The sequence below is a fragment of the Pipra filicauda genome, unplaced genomic scaffold (genome assembly GCF_003945595.2).
Source record: "Pipra filicauda isolate LSUMZ 115617 unplaced genomic scaffold, ASM394559v2 scaffold334_size1588553_pilon, whole genome shotgun sequence".
NCBI lineage: Eukaryota > Metazoa > Chordata > Aves > Passeriformes > Pipridae > Pipra > Pipra filicauda.
This window is the reverse complement of record NW_024104459.1, coordinates 641,548-665,589: the sequence shown is the minus strand read 5'-3', so window position 1 is coordinate 665,589 and position 24,042 is coordinate 641,548. Positions and strand designations below refer to the sequence as shown.

General features: G+C 38.1%; 1 protein-coding gene across 7 annotated transcripts in view; it reads left to right on the top strand.

Annotated features, from left to right (window-relative positions):
- Nucleotides 1-21,542, top strand: part of CNOT4 (CCR4-NOT transcription complex subunit 4) — an 80,912-nt gene extending 59,370 nt beyond the window's left edge. For 4 of the 7 annotated variants that reach the window (XM_027739196.2, XM_027739193.2, XM_027739195.2 and 1 more), the window contains 5 exons: nucleotides 1,247-1,304; nucleotides 1,583-1,832; nucleotides 3,753-4,250; nucleotides 19,146-19,358; nucleotides 20,124-21,542. In XM_027739196.2, the coding sequence (XP_027594997.1) occupies nucleotides 1,247-1,304; nucleotides 1,583-1,832; nucleotides 3,753-4,250; nucleotides 19,146-19,358; nucleotides 20,124-20,425 (1,321 nt within the window). In that variant the 3' untranslated portion in view covers nucleotides 20,426-21,542. The remainder of the gene's footprint in view (nucleotides 1-1,246; nucleotides 1,305-1,582; nucleotides 1,833-3,752; nucleotides 4,251-19,145; nucleotides 19,359-20,123) is intronic. The other 3 variants (XM_027739199.2, XM_027739198.2, XM_027739197.2) reach the window with 1 other exon arrangement.
- The last annotated feature ends 2,500 nt before the right edge of the window (nucleotides 21,543-24,042 follow it).

Below are 24,042 nucleotides of genomic sequence, written 5' to 3'. Positions count from 1 at the left end.
TTTTCTTTTATAGTCATAAATACTCCAACTTCATTTGTCTATTAGAGGTAGACTCAGTCTTTTTCGCAAAAAAAATTGTGGGTAGATTACTCTTACACAGTTTGTTTAGAATGAAGAGGTAGTTCTGCTGGGTTTCGACTAGTCATTTTGGGATGAGGGGAAGCAATCTTACGAATTGTTGGCCTTACTATATGGCTGTATGCAGTAGCTGAACTTTCCAGCAGTAAGGGGAAAACCAGATGTATGTAAAATCTGAAGTCTGCACCCAGTTAAGAAAAATTGTTACATGTATTTGTCTTGTACTAACACATCATGGCTGTAATTTGACTTGTATCCCATTGTGGCCTCTTAATGGAACTGAAATTAATGTTCTTCTGGTCCTTGTTTATAGGATCTGCGTATTGGTCTGCACAGCCTGATGCTTGTGCATCATCTTTTACGGGTAGATAAAAATGAGAGTACTTTGAAGTTCTAAAGCTAAGATTTTAGTGTGAACTTTAACTAATACCATTTCATTAGTGTGCTATTTAGCATAAATAAGGCAATTCACAGATGCCTGTCAGTATCTTGAATCCTGAGATGTGCCTTATCAACCAAGTCATGATAGTCTGCAGTGAATAGCTTTCTGAGGTTGTTTTCTCCTGTATCTTATATTCTCTTTACTTTGGGCAGTTCTTTATGCTATGTCTTTTTTCCATTCTCTCATCTCAAAACTCAGTTTTCTTACCTTGGAACTAATTTCTGCTAGTCAAAAGCATAAAGGCTGTTGCCACCAGGACCAGTTAATTTAATGTTTTATCTCTCCCCAGATTTATTTAGGACTTGCATGGGAACTGAAAACTTGCATATTTGGAAAATAAATCTTCCCAAATTTCTCTCCAATAGTATCATAGATGGAACGGACTATTACAAAATAACTGCCATAGCAGTAGAGTCCTGGGTTTTTATATGGCATAGAGTTGCTATGAACATGTTCAGAACTTTTCTTTTGTTCCTTTAAGCTGTCAACAAGCAGATTGGAGAGTGGTGGAAAGAAGTATTACAGTATATGACAAATGATTGGAATGCTTATGATTAAAAAAACAGTCTCATAAAAAATAAGTGGACTCTTTTCCTTCTTAATTTCTACTTATTAATTTTGCTGTGGTTTTGTTTTAAGGCTTGTCTTCGACTGTGAAAGCAAATGTTGATATTCACGTTAAATACTTGAGTGTCTTATTGTCTTTTTCCCCTCCCACTTTTGCAGCCCTATCGATAAACCTTCAGATTCTCTCAGTATAGGAAATGGTGACAGCTCTCAGCAGGTAAGACATAAAGATAAATGCTGTGACAGTAACAATTGGGTTTGAGGACTTGGTGCAATTTGTAGTTGGAGAACCAAGTACTTTCTGAAGTATATCATAATTTTAAACAAAATTTAAAAATGCAATTGCAAAATTGATTTTTGTTTGACCTTGTGCTGAGCTATATAGCTAACCTAATTGTGACCAAAAACTTTGAGGAAATTTTTCATCTGAATTAGTGAATAATATTTTATATATAACACTCATCCTAATTGCTTGTCTTCCTCTCTTGCCTGTAGATAACAAACAGTGACACACCTTCACCACCTCCTGGTTTAACAAAACCCAATCCAGTTATACCCATCAGTTCATCTAATCACAGTGCACGGTCTCCTTTTGAAGGGGCTGTAACAGAATCACAGTCACTCTTCTCTGACAACTTCCGGCACCCTAATCCCATCCCTAGTGGGCTTCCTCCATTCCCCAGCTCTCCACAGACTTCAAGTGACTGGCCCACAGCACCAGAACCACAGAGCCTCTTCACATCAGGTATGTACACAGGTTATATGGCTGGGTATTGCTTGCTTTTGCAGCTGAGGTTTAAAACTGTGCAGAACCTAAAACTCTGGGACTTGCTCCATACTGTGTTTTCACCCTTCACAAATGGTTAAAATTTGCCACTTAACTACAAATGATTTGCACTGACCTAAGGGTTGCTTCTAAAAGAATCTTTACAGACCTTTCAAGCTGTATGACTAAATTACTAGACTGCTTATTTTAGTTTTTTTTAGCAACATGCCTGTCTAAATAATAGGATGTGACATGTATGCTTTAGTATTTAATGTTAAAGGTTTTTATTGAGAGTTAAGAAAATACAGGGTTTAGTATATATCGGTCTGGTAATCTGTAATTCTGATACCAGAAGCTGTTCTGTAGAATTCAGAATTTTCTTTAGTATCCTGTGTAGTTACCTCAAGGTGCCTAATCTTTCTCTTTCTGAAGTGATATTCTATAAATTCAAAAAAGATAAAAATATGGTTAATTGCATCAACTGAAAAATACCTGTATTTTCCAGGTACTTTGCTATGAAATACCACATCATATGAATGAAACACGGGTTTAGGTGTATTTATATAGTCTTGGGAATGGTTACCAGTATTTAAGAGCTTACAAATTATATATCTGAGGGAATTGTTAGAAAATTAAATGAAACATTATCAGTAAAAAATAGAATGTAAATGTTACCTTATGACAGAGTTGGTTTACTTAGTGATTAGTCATCTTTTGATGTTTATCTTGCTTCTGGATGTCATAATTTGTTTGTAAGCAATATTATTTTTTTTATTATCTGTTTGTAAGCAATATTATTACCAAGGGAATTACTTGCTGCTAAAGTATTTTATGTACCAATTTTGTGAGGATTAAGTAGCAATGAGAGACAATTTGCAGGTAGTAGAGATCGTAATTAATATAAAATGGTGGTTGCTATTTAAATAAGAATGCAGAGGACAAATTTTTGTCGATCAAGCAACTCTTTATTGTCATGGATTTTAGAGTAAGAATAGAAGTGTAAATTTCTTTTCTAAGAGAGGATACTGAACCTACTTAAAGCAGTAGACCAGGTCCCTACCAGCAGAGGGAGTTAATGTTGCGAGTGATACTACCCTTGTACTTAGCTTGCATGACCACAGTTTTGAGGAAAATACTGTGAAAGCAGACCCAGCGTTCACTGAACCTGAATAAGAAAATTAAGAGTATCAGGAGATGAAGTATTAATTGAAAATGCAGGCAATTTCTGATAACCCTTTTTTTTTTTTTTGCAACACTGTCAAAATATTTAACGGTATCTTGTAATGCAGTTCCTTATTTTTTTTGTTTTATCAATATCTCTGCTCAAGAATTCGGCTTGTTTTCTTCATAATGATACAGAGTAGGGAATTTTCTGTGGATTTGTTTTGGTTTGGTTTTGGTTTGGTTTTTTAAACCACTGTTCGGAGATTCCTTCTTTTGAGGAGGAACGTCTCCTGCCCACCTTTCTTGCTCAGCTTTCATACTGAAAGCAAAATACTTAACTGAATAACAGCCTTATTTAAACTCTGCTTGTTCACACTTTCATGAATTAATATGGGTGTAAAGAAGGTTCTAAGTGAGTGTATATTGGTGACTTTCTATTTGGTTTTATTACTGAAAATAGCTATTTGATAAGGTTTTTCTGTAGTTGAGGAACAGAGCATTTCTGCAGTAAAAATACTATTTGCTAGTTCTAACACTTCACCTTTAGTAGAAATCTATGACAGTTTGATCTGAAAATGGCATTCTAAGCTGATGAATAAGGTGTCTTTGGGGAATGTATAAAGAAGTATTATATGAAAGATAACAGACCACAGTCAGATACACAGACTAAAACTTTTATATGGATAAATAGTTACTAATTCTTGTTCTAAATCCTGTTCCTTTCCTCTCTGACAGAAACTATACCAGTATCCTCCTCCACAGACTGGCAAGCAGCTTTTGGGTTTGGTTCCTCCAAACAGCAAGAGGACGACTTAGGGTTTGACCCCTTTGACATCACCCGCAAAGCCTTAGCAGACCTGATTGAGAAGGAACTGTCAGTCCAAGACCAACCTTCCCTTTCGCCCACATCTCTTCAGAACCCTACCCCACACACTACAACTGCCAAAGGGCCAGGCTCTGGATTCCTGCATCCTGCTGCACCCACAAATGCCAACTCTCTCAGTAGCACCTTTCCAGTCATGCCACAGAGGTTCCCACAGTTTCAGCAACATCGAGCAGTTTACAACTCCTTCAGTTTTCCAGGCCAAGCAGCTCGCTATCCTTGGATGGCCTTCCCACGCAATAGCATCATGCACTTGAACCACACAGCAAATCCCACCTCAAATAGTAATTTCTTGGACTTGAATCTCCCACCACAACACAGCACAGGTCTGGGAGGGATCCCTATATCAGGTAGGTGAATTGGGACAGCCATAAATATGACTTAATTCATGCTCTTCAGCTTCTCTGAGCCAGGACAGAAAAAGAGTGTAGCCAGCTACAATCGGTAGAGTGGTATCTCTTGACTATCATACTAGGTTTATGAACAGGGGGAGGAATATTGTTTTAAATAGACCCTTTCCATTAAAAAAAAAAGGTAACTGGATATTTAGCCTTGTAATATTGAGCTTTATAAGGAAGGTGGAGTATTCTGTGCCCGCTTAATTTTGTGCCAAAGCAGATTGGTATTTTGGTTCTTCAGTCTTGCCAGACTGGCTTTCCTTAAGAATAGGCCCTGGAATCGCATTGTGACTTTCTTGTTGACATGCAGGTGCTGACCAGAGTTCTTAAAGTCATGCAAAAATTGCAATGATGGTAATTTGTGCCAGATGTCTTGGCTGGGTTGTTCCCTCTTGTGCATAACCAAATGGCTGCACAATAAAACATTCAGTGCTGCTCATTTCTGTACTTCAGATGGCCTTAATATTACACTAATCTTCCACTGAATGGATGCTTGCAATGTGTGTAAGAGGATTCATCCTAATTGTGAGGGTTGTGATGTTGGAGAAAAATAAATGTGCAGTCAGGCCAGTTCAGGCTGCTCTGAATGGATTAATAGGCTCTTGCATCAAATGTTACAACTAAGGAGCTAATTGTAACAATAATTGTCTTGATTAAAAATTCACTTCTGGAGCTTGAAGTCCTTCCATGTTTCCGATTTAGCTTGGCCTACACAGATTCTCTTTTTGTAACAGGGGAAGAAATTGTATTAAATGTATAATGAACTGCATGTAGAAAGTCTCTGTTAGCTCTTTGTAGTCTTGAGATGGAGAAAACTGTTTCTTGAGATGTTGTCAGCATTATTTTCTTTTCCGGGTTTTAGGAGTACTAGCTATACTATAAGAAAGTGACCTAGAAAAAATCATTGTGTGTTTTTGATGCTCTAGTACAAGGCTAATTTTGACTATTACTTTCCTGTACTTTGTCCTCTTTGAAGGCTTGTTGTAGCTACGTGACTGCTGTAGGGTCTTCAGGCTGATTCAAAGTATAAACATGGTCTGGACTACAAATGCAAGTAGTTCAAAACTCTTTATACTGGCAATGACAAATTTGTAAGCCTAAAATGACTGATACTGGTTGCGCTAAAAAAAAAAGTTATTCTTGGCATGGAGTAAAACCTGCAGCATCCATAGCTGCAATGTGCAATGTTGCTCACTTTCCCCTAAACTACACAGAACTTCCAGAAGCACAGCAAGACATCGTTTCAACTCTACCACTCTGTTCTAAACACTTACAGTTTGAGGGACCAGTAACAAGACTATCTTATGGACTAAGGGGACCAGAAAAATCCTTTAGCATTGAAAAAATCTGTTCATAGTACAGATTGATTCTAGGTTTGCAAAAGTATTACATTACTTTAATGGCAATTGACAGTTTGAAAGTAGACCTTTTTGTATTTGTAGAAGACTTGTAGATCTTTTTGTACAACTTCTGAAGAGCAAGTTGTGTGGTGTTGATTGATGTACAGCCCAGGCTGTGTACTTCCCCCATATGTTTTAAGGCAATAGAATAGATTTTTAATTATGTTGGGTTTTGTACGCAACTGCTAGAACCAATTGATCTCAAAATATTTTTGGCAAATACAGTGCTAAAAGCAAAGTAAACATCTGCTTTAGTTTCTATGGCAAGTTCCTTTGAGTTGGTTTTCATCTCATGCTATAGAAAACATTGTTAGTTGCCTGGCTGACAATTATATAGCAGCAGTTGCTGCAGTGCAAACACTTCTCAGGTGATCTACATGTCAGCTTTGATATATCTTGAAAAAAAGAGTCATTTGTACAAACTTAGATTACTCCTTTTTCTTTTCCTGCTGCCAAAAATCAGCTGAACTCTCGTAGTTCTGGTTTTGTTTGCTGGGTTATGGATTTGTATTATTTAGTGCCTAGGGCTTTCTTTACTGACCTATCTGCTTGAGATGTACAAATAATTTAAAAGTCAGGAGATGACCTCATACCTCTTTTTTTGTGTACTGACTTAGTTTTCAATTTATTGATTATTCTGTTTTTTCTAATCTGTATCTAGTGTACAGGTCTCTCAATGAATTGATTTTGTATTCCTTTTGAAAAAATAATTCCTGTTCTTTGTTTGTTTTTAATTTTAGCAGTATCAAGTATATAATTACAGAATTTTCCTGGTTTCCTCATTTGATTTACAAGTACAGGTGTCTGATGGGGTTGGAAGTATGAAACTTTATTACAATGCTCTATAACTAACTCTAGCTGACCTGCTAGAAAGGCGGTGCATATCACAGCAGCTATTTAGCAGTATGGAGCAATTAGTTGTAGCACACCTGAAGCTCCTTTTTCTTGGCTCTTTTGTTGGTCCATGTTTTAGTAAGTGTCATCAATTCAGCCATTTCAGATGTAACAGCAAAAGAAACCAAGTAATACATATGTATGACATGTTGAATATAATTTGCTGAAGTTACCTTTTGTTTATTTGAGAATCAGAGCTGTGCTGTATTCATAACCTCACAGCTCCAGGTAGGGCTGTTTTGTGACGTGTACCAAATTTAAATGGCGGGACACAGGCACTACCTATCTTCTTTTTATTTTTTTTAAGCTTATTTAAAAATAATTTTCATGTGGAGTTTAGTTGCCTATTTCTCAGAAGTAGTATTTATTAACTAATTCTGTGGTTTCCAATGAAATGACCCAATTGACTTCATAGTTTTATTATACATATACTTCAAATGTGTTACATTCATCAGGCATACATTTGTTTCCAGCCTATGTTTAAATGAACTCTTGATTGATTGATTCCCAGAGTAGCATTTTTTTTCCTCCCCCTACAGTATGATTTTGCAAACTGTAGCAGATGTTACATGTTGTCATTTTCAGGGACAGTTGAGGCTTATTGCTGCTCTGTGGTGTGGCATTGATTAGATGATTTACTGTGTAATTATAACTGTGTAACTGTGCTTCAGGAGAAAAGTTCAGTGACTTCTTCATGGGCAGTGTGTTTCTTGCTGAAAGAAATCTTACCCCAGATTGTATGTAAGCTATCCTAAGAATATGGACAGCCGCTATTCTTTGTTCCACAGATAATGCCAAAGGAAAGATTGATTCACTGACAGCAGCGTGGGTGGGTGTGTGCCTTTATTTTTATGTTACTGTAGGATAACAGGAAACTCTTTGTAATTCTATCACTAACACACTATCATCTTTGCTACCCTACTGCCTGGTGGGGTGTTCAAAAATAATAGGTATAGTATGAGATCATAAAGTAGGTTTCAGATTAACAGTGTGTTTTGAGACAGGTGCTTTATAAAATGAGATGTGTGCCTATTAATGTGAAAATAGAAATGTATAGTTTTATTTCTGGAGTTTACTGAGTGGTTGGTAGTCATTGATTTTGTTACATAGAAAATGTATAGGACCAAATTCACAGAGTTAAAGTATTAGGAAAAAGTTGTCCACCTTTCCTGTAAGTTCTATGCAGGATGAAGTACTTCACATTTTGAAACACTGGCTATTATTTCATTTATTACTTTCACAGTTATCCTGAACATAATTCCAAATGAGCAAAAACTTAACTGTAGGCACTTATATATTCAATAATAATTGAGACGGTTTGAACTCTTCCAAGACTAATGTTATGCAGTAAGGTGTATCTATTCTTCCCAAATAAATCATTGAAACCACTGAGTTGGAAGAGACCCACAAGTTCATCAAGTCCAATTTCTGACTCCGCACAGGGCAGCCTAAAAATTAAACCATACATCTTGAAGCATTGTCCAAATGCTTTTTTAAACAAAGGCAATTTATATATATCATGCATACATTAGAAATCTAAATAGAGGAAATGGTCAAGTGTACACAGAGACAGATAGGAAGCATAAAGAATTAAACCCTGTCTAGGATAGGGGAAGAAAAAAGTTTTACCCATTGTCCTTGAAGATAACCACTGTAAAATTTGTCATGATATTTTAGCCATGAAGCTGACTGATGTGGAGATTGCAGCAGGTTTCTGTGAGCTGTTTCTGAAACTTCAAAACAGGGGGCTTGAATATAAGTCCATGTAGTAGAATGTAATGATGAATCAAAATTTTATTCTTTCAAGAATTTTTAGTTTTGGTGTTGTGGCTTGTATCTGTTGAACGTGTACAGCCTAATTGATGGTATTACATTTATTTAAAGATGAGATGATAAACAGTTAGATAGCTCTATTAATTTGGGGTGCCACCCAGCAGTATTCGTGGTAGTGGTGTTGCATTCCTTATCAGGATACTGATTAGCATGCACGTTTTCAAGTCACACCTGCATTTAGGTTTTTGTGAAGCAATGGCTGGTAGCAGGGAGGACAAAGCAATGAAGGTTTTATTAAGCAAGTCTAACTTCTTCCCACTTATTTTACGTCCTGAGCTCTTCCATTCCTAGAAAATCTATGGTGTTGCATCTCCTGCTTTAAATCTTCTGGCCTCTATGCCCCCAGCTATTGAATGTAAACACCAAATTCTTTCTTGCCTAGTGATACCTTTTGGACAACATTTTAGTAATACAAGGGAAGATCCCTGTATGTTGGCTATGGTCATATTATTTAAAGACTTTATTTAGAGCACAAAAAAGGATGAGATGGCAGAATTAGTGTTAACATGCTTTCGCTATAATACTAAGAGTCATTGTCTGACTTCGTATTTTCTCATAATGTAACTGCATTTCTATTTGAGGCACACGTTTCTTATTTGGTTTGGTCTTTTTGACTTTGTCTTCTCTCTCTGGGTTGATTCTATCTCCTGAACAAAAAAAAACCAAAAAAACCCCACCAAAAAACCAAAACAACCAACCAACCAAAAAAAAACCACCCCAAAAAACCACAAAAAAAATACCCCAACCACCCCATGCCTTGGTTTTGTGCAAGACTGGGGAAAAAAAAAAGGAATTTGTGGCATAGCAGCTTACATTTTTCTGTGGTCTCAGGATATGCTATGGGATTCTGTGCATGTTCTGCTACTGTGCCCTTTTAAAAGAGAGTTTGGTCCGTGTGGTATGGCTGTTGAATTTAGCATATTGTAAAAATTAAATTTCTCCAAATGCTGTGTACAAAATGCATCTAATCCCACACCCTAGCAACAATCAATGTGCCTTAAACATTGCTGCCTCACATCCCTTTATTTGGATGCCATGGTCAAAAGAACATTCTCCTACACTTTTCCTCTTGACCTGACAATATATGAAAGGTATAATGCCTGTTTTAAGTATTGATTGCCTTACTCTTAACAGTAAGAGATGCATTAGTCCATTAATTTTCTGTCCTAATCCTTTAAAGAAGACTGCTTGCTCACTTGGGGGTTTTCCTTGATGTTTGGCTTTCTGCCAGCAGCTGGGCAGAAAGCATGGCAGTTGAATGTAGTCTTCTGTGCCCCCTGGTTAGCTCTATAGCTGAAGTCTTTCTCTGATTAGGTATGAGTACTGAAAATAGGAAATCTGGTGAAAATCTTGACTGATACAATAGTTGCAGGTGCCATGCATGGGACTTCCAAAGGCTTGTATCTTTTCCAGAGTGCAGAGCTCCCCTCAGAAGTGGATATGTTGCCCTGATAACAGGGTCACTCCTCATTTGAAACCTCTTTGAAAATGTAAAATGAAAAGTACCTTTTGTAAACAACCCTCAGCTGCTTCCATTATTGCTTTTACTGATTCTTGTGTATCCTGTTTTCTTCAACAAAGATGACTGTTGTTAGTGTAGCCTTTGCCATTGAATATTTTGTTTGTCTTATCAGTCTTTATATTCACTGCACCCTGTATTTTCCATGGAGGTTCTTAGACCTCCACCTTTCTTCTTTAGGAGTCACTTTGTGTCTGTGTGTATCTTCACCCTGAAATTCATTCTCCTTTTATTTCCCATCATAACTAATTTTCTATTTCACTGGTGAAGAGGGAGTGTTTGGCACAATATGGAACTAATTCAATTTGAAAATAAACTTCTGGCTTGCTCATTTGTTTCTTTGGAGAAGTTTGGTGGGTTTTTTTATACACCCATGGTGGGGGTGCTAGATTTGAAATAAATGGAAGTGAGATTTCAGATTAATTTTCAAAATACTAAATCAGTGTCAAGATTAAAATCTGCTATGTATATTTCTTTTCTTAGTTCTGGTGTCTTGTCCATTAACTTCTATACACTTTCTACTTTTGCTACTAAGACCTGGTTTCCTTAGTGTAATCTTCTCATGATCTCTATGAGAACTTCATCTGCAGCACCTGTCCTTTAAGTTCTGCTACTCCTCCATCTGTACCCAAGTCTCATCTCACACACCCACCCTTCTGTTCCAAAGCCTTTTCAGTGCTAATACTGCAACTGTTTTCTAGACCCTGTGGAAATTTTTTCCTATGATTGTATAGGTGATACTGTTTCAAGTAAGGCTTGATACATAAATATCTGTGTCCTCATCTCTGGAGCTTGGTTTTAAGCTCTTACAGATTTTTTTTAAATATTTGATTGCAAGAGTATTAGTCATGGCAGTGAAAGACAGGCATCCTGCTTTTATGAGTAGTGAGATGATTTTTAAATGTGTAATTTTATTTTGGAAGAAGAAAATGTGAACAAAAAGAAAAAAAGTGAGAAAAAAATCCTCCAACCTCTCCCTGCAATGTATCAGAGGAATGACTAATCTCATTAACACTACTGGATTTGAAATAAATGCGGAGTTGGCTGAAATAAGTGGCCTGAGTAGCTGACCCAGTTTGCATCAGTCCTGACAGCTTTTTTAGCAGTTCTTCCCAGAAACAGAGAGAAACAAGCAGGTGGGAGATATTTCATATCAAATTTTCTGGCTGTTTGTGTCTGTAGTAATGTCACCAGAGGAGCTTCAGCTGCATTAAATGTTGGGCCTTTTCCTGTGTTTTAGGGATGGAAGACTGCATTTATTGCTTATAGAACCTCTTCAAGGACTGGTACACCAAAATTTAGAAAGGTTATTTCCTTTCACAGTTAACCCATAAGATTTTGGGATGGCTCTGCAGCAGCATACGAGGCAGCTCTGTTGTCTGGTGTAGCATCTCCCTTCTCCAGCAGGCAGATCCTTAGCCTTGGGGTGCTGTGTTCTCTTAGATGCTTTTCTGAAATACCAACTGGCACATCAAAATATACAATAAACCGCTAGCGTGAGTTAAAAGGTGCAATTATATTAGTGATGTTAAAAACCTGGCATTTTCCTTCTGAGGACTGGAAATGAGTGCACTTGGCAGTGCCACCTGTTACTAGTAGTGTCTAACAAGAGGCTGTGCCTTGGCACAGACCTGAAACTTTAGCTCCTGCTAAGTCCATTTCACAAAATATCAATTATGACTGATACATTTCAGCAAAAAGTACAAACAGTTCATAGGCTTCCCATGTAAACTTTTTTTGAAATGCACCAACTTGAAAAACTGTTGAGAAAGAGCAAATGTAATCTTTTAAAAATTGTATTGAGGGAGGAGATATCCTGAAGGTATAAGAGCAATTGAAAGAGCAGCTTTACAAAAAGTATTTCTCTTCCCAGTGATACCACATCACATTGAGGGCAAAAAAAAAAAATTGATCTTTTCCATCCTTTGCCGTCTCAAGGTTCATTTTACATCACAGCCTCATTTGAACTTCAGCTTGTCCTCAGAGGAATTATTTTAAAAAAAACACATGTATTTAAAAAGTAGGTCACCTCTATTAGAACACAGCATTTAGTAATCAGAATGAATTTCATGTCGTGGAAATTGAAAACTTGGCTTTCTTGCACTTTATATAATTTTCCCACAGAATGATTGAAATAATCCTCAAATATGCATCAGCCTTAATTGGTTTTTACAGATATGAAAAAATTAAAAATTACTTTATCATTTGTCAGAGCATGCTTTCATTGTGCTAGTGCTTGTCTTGCAGTCTGGGTCAGAGGATTGGTTGATTGGTTGGATATTCCTGGAATCCAGAATCTCCATAACTGGATAGGCTCTTGCTAATTATAAATACACCTTTGAGGATCTGATTTCTTTTTTTCTTTGCCATTTCTAGTTATTTCATTGCCCATAGGGCAAATTTCATTTTTTTTTTTTAATTTATGCATATATTTATGCATGTACCCGCAAGTACACTTCTACACATGGGATTTTCATTTGAAGTCAAAGTTTGTTTGTTCCATTGACAGACAGTGTAACCTGGTGAGACGAAACCCTCCATGATGTGAGAGTAAGCAGCTTAGGTTAAAATGAACTTTTTTTTCTCAGATGAATGGAATTGCATGCTGTCTGAGCTTTTTAATCAAACTGTTCTGTATGTAGGATTCAAGTACCTGTTTCCTTTGTTTCCACTATCTTAAGTCTTTGTGTGCTTTAGTTTAGATTTAAGGAAGTTTTTAAGATTATCAACATCAAGAACTAGCTGTTAGCTCAAGCAAAAAAAGAGATGATTTATTGACTAAGATGGAAGAATTACACGATATATTGTCTGGTTTGTATGCAGTACATTGGACCCCAGCTTGAATCAAGTCCTGCAGTTGACCGCTATGTGTTTTCAGCAATAAACTCTTAAAAAGTCAGGAATAAAAAATAATGGGATACTCTGGAATCATCTGCTAGGAAGTCAAGCATATTTTTCAAAACAAGTTAGAAACTCAATTTGAAATTTGCTTATAGCTTAAAATTGGGTGGCTGGCTGCTATAATTATATATTAGATTTGGTCTCCTGAACCATGGCAAGTATAAGTCAATCACAAGAACTCACAAGAAATTGCTTTTCTCAAACCTAATAAAATTCTGACACTGTAGATGCAAGCAAGTATGAGTCTTCATATTGTCCCCATACTAATGTTGTAGAAGGGATTTCCCGTGAAAATAAATGACATTTTCTGACTCATAACACTTATTTAGTCACAGAAAGCTTAACAGTTGTACTGTCAGATCCTTATCAAAAAAGAAAATTATTTAGAAAAACTTTCCCCTTTTAAGTCTATACTTTAGAGTTCAATATATTCCTCTTCTACTTCCTAACTTGGCTAACTGGCAAGTTAAGTTGCAATTGATTTTTTTAAAATTGAAGAATAGTGTGCTTTTGTTTAATAGCTGTCTTTTAAATTGGGTGAAACTAATATAACCATGGAAATCAATGTGGAATTGAGATATAAGGTGCTTTACTTGCGTTATTTTAAAGCTGAGGGTATACTGGTGTCTGTTGTGAATCAAAACCAATTTTGTATGTGTGTGTTTGTACATAAATGTGTGTGAATGTATGTGCTTCTTTCCTTAGCTCATAGAGCTTATGACTATAAGATTTTCATGTGAAATCCACACTGTGGAATGACACTTAGAAAGCCGTTTTTGTGAACTGTCAAGTTGTTTCCCGTGTATAGACAATGTTTGTGAGGCTTTTAAATGTTCCCTGCAAACGGCTTTATCTTCCAGTGCTCCTGCCACTTGATATCTCCCTAATATGAAGTGGCTACTTGCATTCCTGATGGGCAGCACTGCTGTTTAAATGTGGGAAGTTTCAGTCTTCTTTAATCTGCCAGTAACATGCTCAGGCCTCTGTGAATGGATGAAACTTCATTGTTTGGTTTAAACATTGTAGGATTCCTAGCAATCATAGATACACAGAATCAATTAAATCTGAGAGTGAAATCCGTCAAAGTGTAGAAGCTTAACTGGGATTTAATTCATGGTTTTAAAAATTCCATGAAGAAACAAGCTTATTATTCATATTAAAGTGACATGGGTACAGTTCTTATCATAACTGTTTTATCGTTGGTTAAATATATAACCTTTAGATTAAAGGCTTTTGAGTTTATCTAATGTGATGGGCATAATTTCTTTTTTGCATGTGGCAAATTGTCCTTGCCTTCTCTTTCCCCCAAAGGGAAATATTGGACAACTGTTTGCAAAACAGAAGTACCTGTAGCGTAAAGTCATTTTGAAATGAAAATAGAGAAGCCTCTGTCACTTCTCAGAATAGGGCAATGGGCTGTTTCAGGGAAAGCATGTACTGTCTGTGATATCTGTGAACATGGTAGCACAAAGCGTAGACCTGGACCAGGGATGTCACTTCCAAGGGTATGCTTCTTTGGGGGGGGGGAGGGGGGGGCATTTGTTTCTAATTGAGTTGAAAGACTCCTGGTGAACTCTACCTGGTAGTCTTTGCTGTTCTTTTTTTTTTTTCTCTCATGTTTCTTTGGCTTCAAAGCTGTTACTGTACAGTGTCCTTGAAGATTTCACAGGGGCCTTTTTACAGGCAGGTTGTTGAAATAGCTATTTTATTACCAAATACACCTTGATAGTCTCTGCTGCTTTTGTTGCTAGTCTGTGCAGTCAGGTATGTGGCATTGCTAAGAAGTTTGTTTTTCTCTCATATGATGATTTTCCTCTGAATTTATTTTACTTATTTGAAGCTTTTCTGTAGTTGACACAGTTGTGTGTCTTGGTCACACACATAGCATACTGATGTGTTCTTAAAATAGAAATAAATAATTGCAATCTAGAATTGCAGGACTGCTTGCTTTTCAATGGGACCAGAATATATATATAGGACTCGGCGTAAATATATTTAGTGTTTTTACACAGTTAGTGCTCTTGTAACAGTTTGGAGTATAATTTTGGCAGAACAAAGAAATAGACTTGCTTTACACTTAACAGTCTTGTGATCTTTTCTATTAGTTGTATTTTTAAGCATGTACTGTGTAAATTTTGCTGCAGATTTGACCATGGGCTTGTATCAGATTTGGAGCAATAATGCGAAATGGTCTAGTCACTGTACACAGATATTCATTTTAGTGGGCTTGTCTCACTGTAAGTTGTGCTATCCCATTACCCTCAGTATAAAATATCAAGTGCATCAACATCACAAATGTGACACAACCACATCTGAAACACCTTTGGGTCTACATTGCAGCGTCATGTCAGAATTTTGGAAGTCACAAAACAGCGTGTGTCAGTGCAGCAGATGCTTGTGCAAACATCTTCCAAAGCATTGATTATGTACAACAGAACAGTGTTCTGGCTTGGCCATCATCCTCTTCACTGTCTGTCCCCCAAATACACACTACTTTGCCTGATTTGAAGGAATAGTGTTACAGCGTTGCAGGTGGAGAATAATGAGGTAACACTACCAGACTGTCTGGTAGGATGTAATAATGGGGCAATTATTTTATTTAGAAATTTATTAAATGACTAGTTTTTGTACAGATTAATGTTCAGCCTTCTCAATTGTATTATTTTTAAAAGTTAACTTTAAATGATTATTTATTTAAATTGGATGGACAAGTTAGTTTTTTGAAGAAGCTTATTTTTCTTTCATTTTCTAGTCTAAGACAGTGGTTGACTTTGAAAACTTCACATGCAAGTACTTTTATTTCACATTGACATACCACCTCAGACAGTCAAATTTCAATGCTAGAACTGTGGGATTAGTTCACTCCTGTAAACACAAGTGGCATTGCTAAGAAGTTTGTTCTGCTAGACCAGACAGGATTATGAAATGCACATCGAGAGAAGACTGGAGTTCAGGTTGTGTATTTGGGCGATGTTTTTTCATAGTGGTGCTTTCAGTGATGCTTCACCAGGTTATTCTCTCTTCTGGGAGGCATTGGTGTATAAAATATTTTCTTTGCAGTCAACTGAGTTTTACCCTGTTTTTTTCTGTTTTCCCACTGTCCAAGGACATGCTGCTTTAAATTAAGATGAAGTTATGAAAGGAGATGGCATTTCCACTCCTTGAGAGAAGGAAACAGTAGTGTATTGGTTCTTATGTGCCTAGTTGTGATGTCCAACTGAGAAGTCTGCTAATAGTCAAAAAATTACTCCCTCCAAACAATTAATTTTAGAAGTAGGAAAGGGTAATAGGCTGTTGCCTCAGAATTTTTAGGATTTTTAGCCTTTTGTAGATTTTAAAGTAGCTGTGTAGTATATAGATTTTTAGTGTAGTTGTATAGTCTGTCACACTTTAGAATAGTAGTTAACACTTACCAAACCCTATTCCCCACTTCATATCGAATTTTCTAAATTCTTCAGGCTTGTTTAGGCTCCTTTCAAGGCAGGACTATAGTAAACACATTCTGTTTAACAACATATGCCTCCCAGGCCTAAACAACAAGATACTGCCATAGTCAAAGCAACCTTCAAGCCCAGAACCTTGGAGAAGTTCCAAAGACAGTACGTGCTGTGAAGAAGAGGAAGATGAGGAAGAAAGGGGTCTTGGGTACTCTGACTCAGTTCAGGGGAGGTGTGACAGGGAGGCAGATTTGGGGAGGATCTGGGGGGCGCAGATAGTTCTTGGATTGGATGGATAATACCATAAATTGTAGATTGTAAAGTGGAAACGAATGGTGTACCATGCAGAATCTGTTGCAGTGATCATGAGCTGACTGCTTTTGTTCTGAAAAGTTAATTTAGAACTTGTCTCAAATGGGCTTATAAATGTTCAAGAGGCTTGTGAACATATTGAGGACATTTTTGACTAATACTTCGTAAAATTTTGATTTATTATTTTTAACCCCAGGATTGTAGGTTTTGATGAAAAATGTATTGCACTAAATTCTTCAAAGCACTTATTCTGTGCTTTAGAATTGCAAAGGAAAAAGTAGGAGCTCTGGAAGGAACAGGAAGTAGATTTGGTTTACAGGAGGAGAAATTAAAGTTGAAGTGAAAGCCAGTTGTATGCACTACGGCTTGATGCAAAACAAATGCAGAATGAATTGCTGCTAAGCCTGCATTGTTTTCACCCAAAGGGACTTGTACACCAGGCCTCACAGGGCACATTGCTGCCCATTTTGTTAGATACAGTCACACTTAAGTTTGGAGGCTTGATTGCATCTTTGCACTAGGGTGTTAGTAAAAAGATGATCTTAGGTTGTTACTTGCTTAAGGGAAAGCTTCGGTTTTCTTAGGGCTCTTTTTTTCTTCCTGTCACACTGAAAATTTGAACTTTAGGTATAACACGATGCAAGTAGTAACAGGCAGGCTTTACTTCCACTACCTGGTTTTTACCTGCCTTCTCTTTGTTTATGGGAATGCTTAGGAGTTGTTTGTCTTCCTGGTGGAGGTACCTCATGCCATAACCTCTGAGATCAAGTCACTCCCCAGCCTCAGCCAGTAAGTGGGGATAACAGTCAGGAGTTGACTGTAAACCTTCCACTGTCTGTGGTCAAATGTGTTCTGTGAACTTGCCCAGACACAGAGGAGGATTTTCTCAGTACCCTCTTTGCATCTGTGCCATTATCCCTGTGAGGACACTTATGTGTGTAGGTGGATGATTGTGCTAGAACAGCTGCATTAAGCATGCATAGTCTTAGAAATGAATGCATTGCTCCGTCATTGGCAGAGTAGGTAGAGCAGATTTGTATAATAATTTGTTTTGAAGTTCAGTTGGTGACTTGGACTGAAGTATTTGTGATTTGTGACTGAAGTTGCTTGTTGTAATTCTGTACAGAAGCAGAATCTTTAAATATAAAGTTTATTCTAAAAACTTTTGGCCTGGAGAAGGGAAGTTCTGCATGGAAGCACAGAATTTCAAGAAGTAGGTTATTTGTTTGGTTTTGGAGGTTTTTCCCCCTTGTAACTACAAAAAGGCAATTGCTCGAGACATCCCTTTACAAATATTGCCAGGGCAGGTTTTGATAGCAATTGAGACTGCTTTCTTTGCTCTCTAACATAGAGTTGCAAGTTAGTGATATCCTCTAATTTTTCATGAAGACTTAAATCTCTTCTGTTGTCGATGAAGTAGCATCAACATGATGTTGTGTGAGTATCTCTCTATAACAATTCTGATTGACATCAAGGTCTTTTCTTCTATTAGGATAAGCAGAGATGTTTAAAAAAAACCCAAATCAGTTGTACTCTAGATACGTGTCAAAAAGACGACGTTGTGCCAACATACTACCCAACACTTCCTTTTCAAATATAATTGACCACAAGTTAATGAAGTAGAACTTTCTGTGTTGGCTGATAAATACTAGAATGCTTGTGTCTGGTTTGTTTTGCTTTGAAATAATTAAAGCAAGAGATGGATCATAGAACCTAATAGTCTATTCCTAGATAGCGTGGTGTAACTTTTGTGTTCAGGGATCATTTGCTGTAGTGCTAATAGCCACATTATTCTGTTGTCCTTTATCAATACACGTCCTGAAACATTTAGGCAAGTAGTTGAGACTTGACTGTTTTGGTGTCCATCTGGTTTTCTTCTGACCAAAGTTTTGAGGATGTTGCTGTGTCGGGAATTATTCTGAAAGATCTCTAAAGAATTTTCACTGCTGTTCTTCAACTGCAAGAGGAAATTTCACTCCCTCCAACTTCATTACCATTACCTTCAGAAGAACATCTGTAGGGTTGAGAATGAGCAAGCTATAATAAAACAAAAGACTTTTGTGATATTTCTCCACCTCCCTGGTTTCTCATGTTCGGTTTCTATTGCAAAGCCCTACCTAGCCTTTCTTCATTTTGATACGCATCAAACGAAACAACCCTTTTGAGCCTGCTGCCCATTAATAAAGCAGCCAAGTTGCAACAGAGGTATTCTCATCAAGTACCCAGTAGATTTTCTCCTATTAGTAATAGAGGAAGAGCCACTGTGTCCTTGATTATTCGAGTCTCTGAACTGACATGGGGAAATATGTATTGGGAGAGGAGTTAAATCTTTCTCCCGCTACTTACACTTGGTTTAAAACCTGCCTGCCCCTCTGAGTAATTCATCAATCATGGAAACTTTGACCCTAGTTTTTGGACAGGGAAAGTATTAAATGCTTAGCTTAAAAAGTAAAAGCAAAATCCCATACCCCACCAAAGAAGGACATCTGTTTCTAACTTCAGCTTTTTATTTTTTTATCTTTCATTTTTTTTTTGTTGGTAAATCTCCCAGACAACAGCAGTTCTGTAGAGAGTTTAAATATGAAGGAATGGCAGGACGGGCTAAGGGCACTTCTACCGAACATTAACATCAACTTTGGTGGACTGCCCAATGCTTCTTCCCCCTCCAACGCCAACCACAGTGTACCAACGTCCAACACTGCCACCACCGACAGCCTGAATTGGGACAGCCCTGGCAGCTGGATGGACCCCGCAATCATCACAGGTAACCGTTTCTCACTCCTTCAGCTCCACTGGCAAACCATCAGATGGGTATTTGGCACAAACTGATTTACATCTGGAAAAAAAAAAAAAGACAGTATGCGGTGGTCTCTTCCAGCTTCCATCCACAAAACCTCAAGGTTCCAGGGATTTTTGTGGAACCGCTAGGTATAACAGAGCGTCACTTAGGCCTTTGCAATGCATGCCCGAGACCTTTGCAGGCAGTCAGGTGGAGCAGCACTTTTCTATACGGTCAATCTATAGGTGTCCCTTCTGCTGGATGGCATGTCCGGTACGCGCGCCGCTGGTCCTGAGGCACTGAAGGCAGTCACTGGACTTTGTTATTTAAAAAGGGACGTACTCCACTTGTTTATAAAGCTCTCTTTTATAAGGCTGTCTGGTTGCATTTCCCTGTTAGACAGACTGAAGCATGATTCAAGTAGGCAGAGTAGAAGGTGAAGCATGCAGTGTACTGGCAGCTCAGTGTGGTAAGATCATGTTGACAGGGACGCAGTTCTTGAGAAAGATGTTTGATAGAAAAACGTGTGTTTTATGAAGAAGTGCTCTGAGGGTGAACTTTCTCCTATCTGGAATTCATGTTAAATGTTTTGCGGGCAGGGTAATTATACATAATAATGCATTTTCTGTACAAACTAATCATGTTTTTTCACTGTTGCTTTTTGTTAGGTTAAATTGACCTCCTTCATGCTCAACTTATTGCTTCTACTCTGACTTGCCTGTATCCCTGTTTTTTTTCTTCTTTTCATAGGTATCCCAGCCTCCACAGGAAACAGTTTAGACACCCTTCAAGATGACAATCCCCCACATTGGCTAAAATCTCTTCAGGCCCTCACAGAGGTGGACGGCCCCAGTGCAGCACCATCACAGACGCACCACAGTAACCCCTTCGGCACACAGATCCCTCTGCACAGAGCCAGTTGGAATCCCTACTCTCCTCCTTCAAACCCCACCAGCTTCCATTCCCCACCTCCAGGCTTTCAGACAGCCTTCAGACCCCCCAGTAAAACCCCCACAGATCTACTACAGAGCTCAGCGCTGGATCGTCATTAGGAAAGGAGGAAAAAGAAAAAAAAGAAAAATAAGACCCAAAACGTTAGAAATGCAGGAAGTGTCCCACCCTGACTCCTTCCCATGCCCACCTACTGTTCCCTGTCATATCTTTCTTTCTGAAGAATCCAGTTCCTGATCAAACTTCCCCCCCAAATGCAATGCCATCACAGGGTCATGACCATATCTTTTCGTTAAGTTTTTGCAGAACCAGTGTTTGGAATACACTGTTTGAGATATTTTCTAACCATTCTAAGGAAAAAAAAAAAGAGAGAGAGAGAGAGAAAGCAAAATGCAGTCTCAATGCCTAAGGAGAATATTACTGTCTTATGTCTCTTGCACATGAGTATTTCTGCCTAGTGGAAAAGTGTCAGTCTGCAGTAGGGGAAAAAATGCAATGCAGAATCAAATGCAGGAACATGAAAAAGGTATTTAATTTAAATGAAATTACTGAACATGTGGGGCAAAGAGTGGCCCAGCATTTATTTTGCATTGTGTGGCACTACACAGGGAAATTGCTATGTTGGTGGTTTTTTGTTGTTTTTTTTTTTTTGAGCAGGGGATTTTATTGCATCAGTCAGAGTTTGAGATGAAGTGTGTTGAAAGACAAAACACTTATAGCTATGAGTAACTGGCATGTTGCTAAAGAGTGGTTTAAAGAGAGGAGAATAAGATTTTTCTTTAATTTTGGCTTTAGATTTAAAGTAAACTTTAATGTTTTAAAAGTATTCACAGATTTAATACCTAGCATATACATAATATAATTATAAGCAGCTGAAACACGAGTGATATTTACTGCAGTCTTTCTATCTCCTCTGTCAGTCTCTCTTTCTTTTTTTTTTCTTTAGAAGATTCACCTGATTAGGGCACTCTGGGATAGCACTGCATTGGGGCCACATGATCACCATCAGGAGCAACCTCTGACCTCCTCTGCCTGCAGCTTTTACTTAACCCTGTAGTTTCTGGACGTTTGTGCAGTATTGAAAAGACAGGAAAAAAGAAACAGATAAATAAACATGGTTATAACCTGACGCTAAAACTAAAACCAAGGAAATGTACCTCTTTCTTCAGAATTAAAACTAAAATCTTAAATAAAACAGAAAACTTGATGATGACTTCATGTTTGCTTTTCTGGTCTTTTAATGTTGGGTTTTTAATTACTGCATCTGATAAAACCGTATGTCATTGGGTGTTTTGGGTTTTTTTCCTATTCATCTAAAGCGGATCTACTTTATAATTGGAAAATACTGCTTTGCATGGTAACTTCTGTATTGGGTGGAAAAAGCATACACACTTTAAATTTTGTAAAGGGATTCTCTTGTCTTTACTCATTGCTATCAGTCTCTGTTATTGGTGATATCTTTTTAAATCTGAAATATGAAAAACTTGTTTATATTTCCTGAATTAAATGCCATGGCACTTGGGATAGATAGCATGCAATAATATGCCTGAAGGTTGTGGCAGAGAATTCTAGTTACAACTCCCTGCTTTAGTCAGCATCTTCACTTAAAGGTGTAAAATAGTATCACTGCACAGCAGGGGGTGAAGAGCTCTTAATGTACAGAAGGCCTCCAATAAGCTCTTACTCTTCCAGGCAGAGGTACTTAAAATCAGCAAGCTTGTGGTTGGGGTGGTGACTGATGCAGTTCATGAGGATGGCAGAGAGCCTGAAATCCTACAGATGCCTGTGCAGAAGGATTTCTCACCTGGTGTGAGCTATATAGATCAGGCTGGCAGCTTTCCAAAAATGCTTACTGCTGGCAGGGGCAAGGAAGGGAATTCCCACTGATGAACTGTGAACACCTAAATGGGGATGGAGGGAGACTGGGAGTGGGAGCAAGTCCTGAGTTGGTCACTGTACAAAGGAACCAAGTATTGAATCTGCATAAAGTGATTCTAAATACCCTGCTTTACTAAGCATCACTTGGCAACTACATGCTTTTGCTCTTCTCTTCCCTGAGTTACCATTTTGGTGCTGTATTTACTGTCTGTGTTACAGAACTGAGCGCGCTGTTTCTGAATGGGTATTGTTGCTGAGTCACATGCCCTGGTTACTTGGGAGAATGTGCACACCCTCTGATGCCAATGCTTCCCCAAAAGCAAATGATGTTTTTGTCATCCAGCCATCCCCTGTACAATGCCCCCCTGTAACTGCTGCTGGTGGAAGAAGTGCTGCAGGCTGGGAACAGCCTCTCCTGTGGCAGTGCCTGCTGGTACCCCTGCACTGAGCATGCAGCCCAACAGGAACAGTCATCTGGAGGTGCTGGTGAACATGTAAATGGTCTTTGGTTTGGGGGCTTTTTTTTGTCTCCTTTGCCAGTTGCTAGACATTTCTCCACTTTTAACATTTTCTTTTAGAGGGGTGCCCTTCCTGACTCCGAAAATAAGCAAGCCAAAGTAGCTCTGACTACTTTCTATTTACCACAGCAATTCCTGAAACTGCTGCTTTCTTCAGTTTTTTATTAGTCCCTTTGTTGCAGTTTAGGATCTGCAGCGGGAAACCTGTGCCCATGGTCTGCTACCACTGGAAAACGTGCTTTAGCCACTCAGGAGAGTGCTTACTCCCTGCTGCCATACAGCAGCTTCTGTAGTCAGCCTTAGCAACAAACTTGTAGCTTTCAGGAAAAGGTTTGCAACTTAGAATGATTTTTCTCTTTATGGTGCTGCTTTCCCAAGAAAGACTTCTTGGTGGATAACCTTAGAGTTACAACAGTTAAAGTATATCAGTGTTCAGATTGTGTTTTGTGGCTTCTGCCACTTTTAACCTAGTTTTACTTACTGTCTGATGTGGATTCCTACACCCCCCCAGTTGGGAACCAACCTGGTATTTCATTCTGTTCAGCTAGGTCAACTAGTTTCTCCTGAGGCCGTGTGTTGAGTTTTTTGGTGGGTTTTGTTTGTTTGTTTTGTTGTGGGTTTTTTTGATGATTGACTCTTCCTGTGAAAAGAAATTCAGCACAGAAAGCTTTATTGAAAAGTGAACATCAATGTGTCTGCTTTGACTGTGTGATTGTCTCAGTGTGTGGTCTTATATATCATAAGGACACTTGGCAGCTCTTTCTTTCATTAAGCAAAGAACAGTACTTGACTAAATGGCTGCTGACTGAGGACTAGCAACACACTTGGTAGATGGTGTCTGGTGAAGATGAAGTTGGAGAAAGAGGATGGGCCAGAGTCCTCCTCCAGAATGGGTATGAGTGTATGTTGAGGGAAGGAAGGGAGTTGTTAGCCATGAAAGTGTTGGTGCAAGAAGCTGTGTTGCATTTTCAAAGAATTCGCAATTCAAATGTGGTAATTGGAGGGTCAGCAGTGCTGGATTGATAGTAAGGGTTCCTGCCTTCAGCTTTTTTTTTTTTCCCCTCAACATTTTAATATCTAACAAGAGAATGATGTTTTTTGAGATTACAGCAAGGAATAAAATGTCACCTTCTATGTAAGGGGAGGAGCCATTGCATAAATTCCCTTTACTTTTATATCTTCTCTTTCCTACTTGCAAATCAAGTGTCAGCAGGTATGTGCCATTGTAAGTGCAATGTCTTGACAGGGCTGTTTTAACCATACTTAAAACACCATTGCCAACTCTTATGACATGGCAGTTTTTAATTATGAAGTTTTTATTC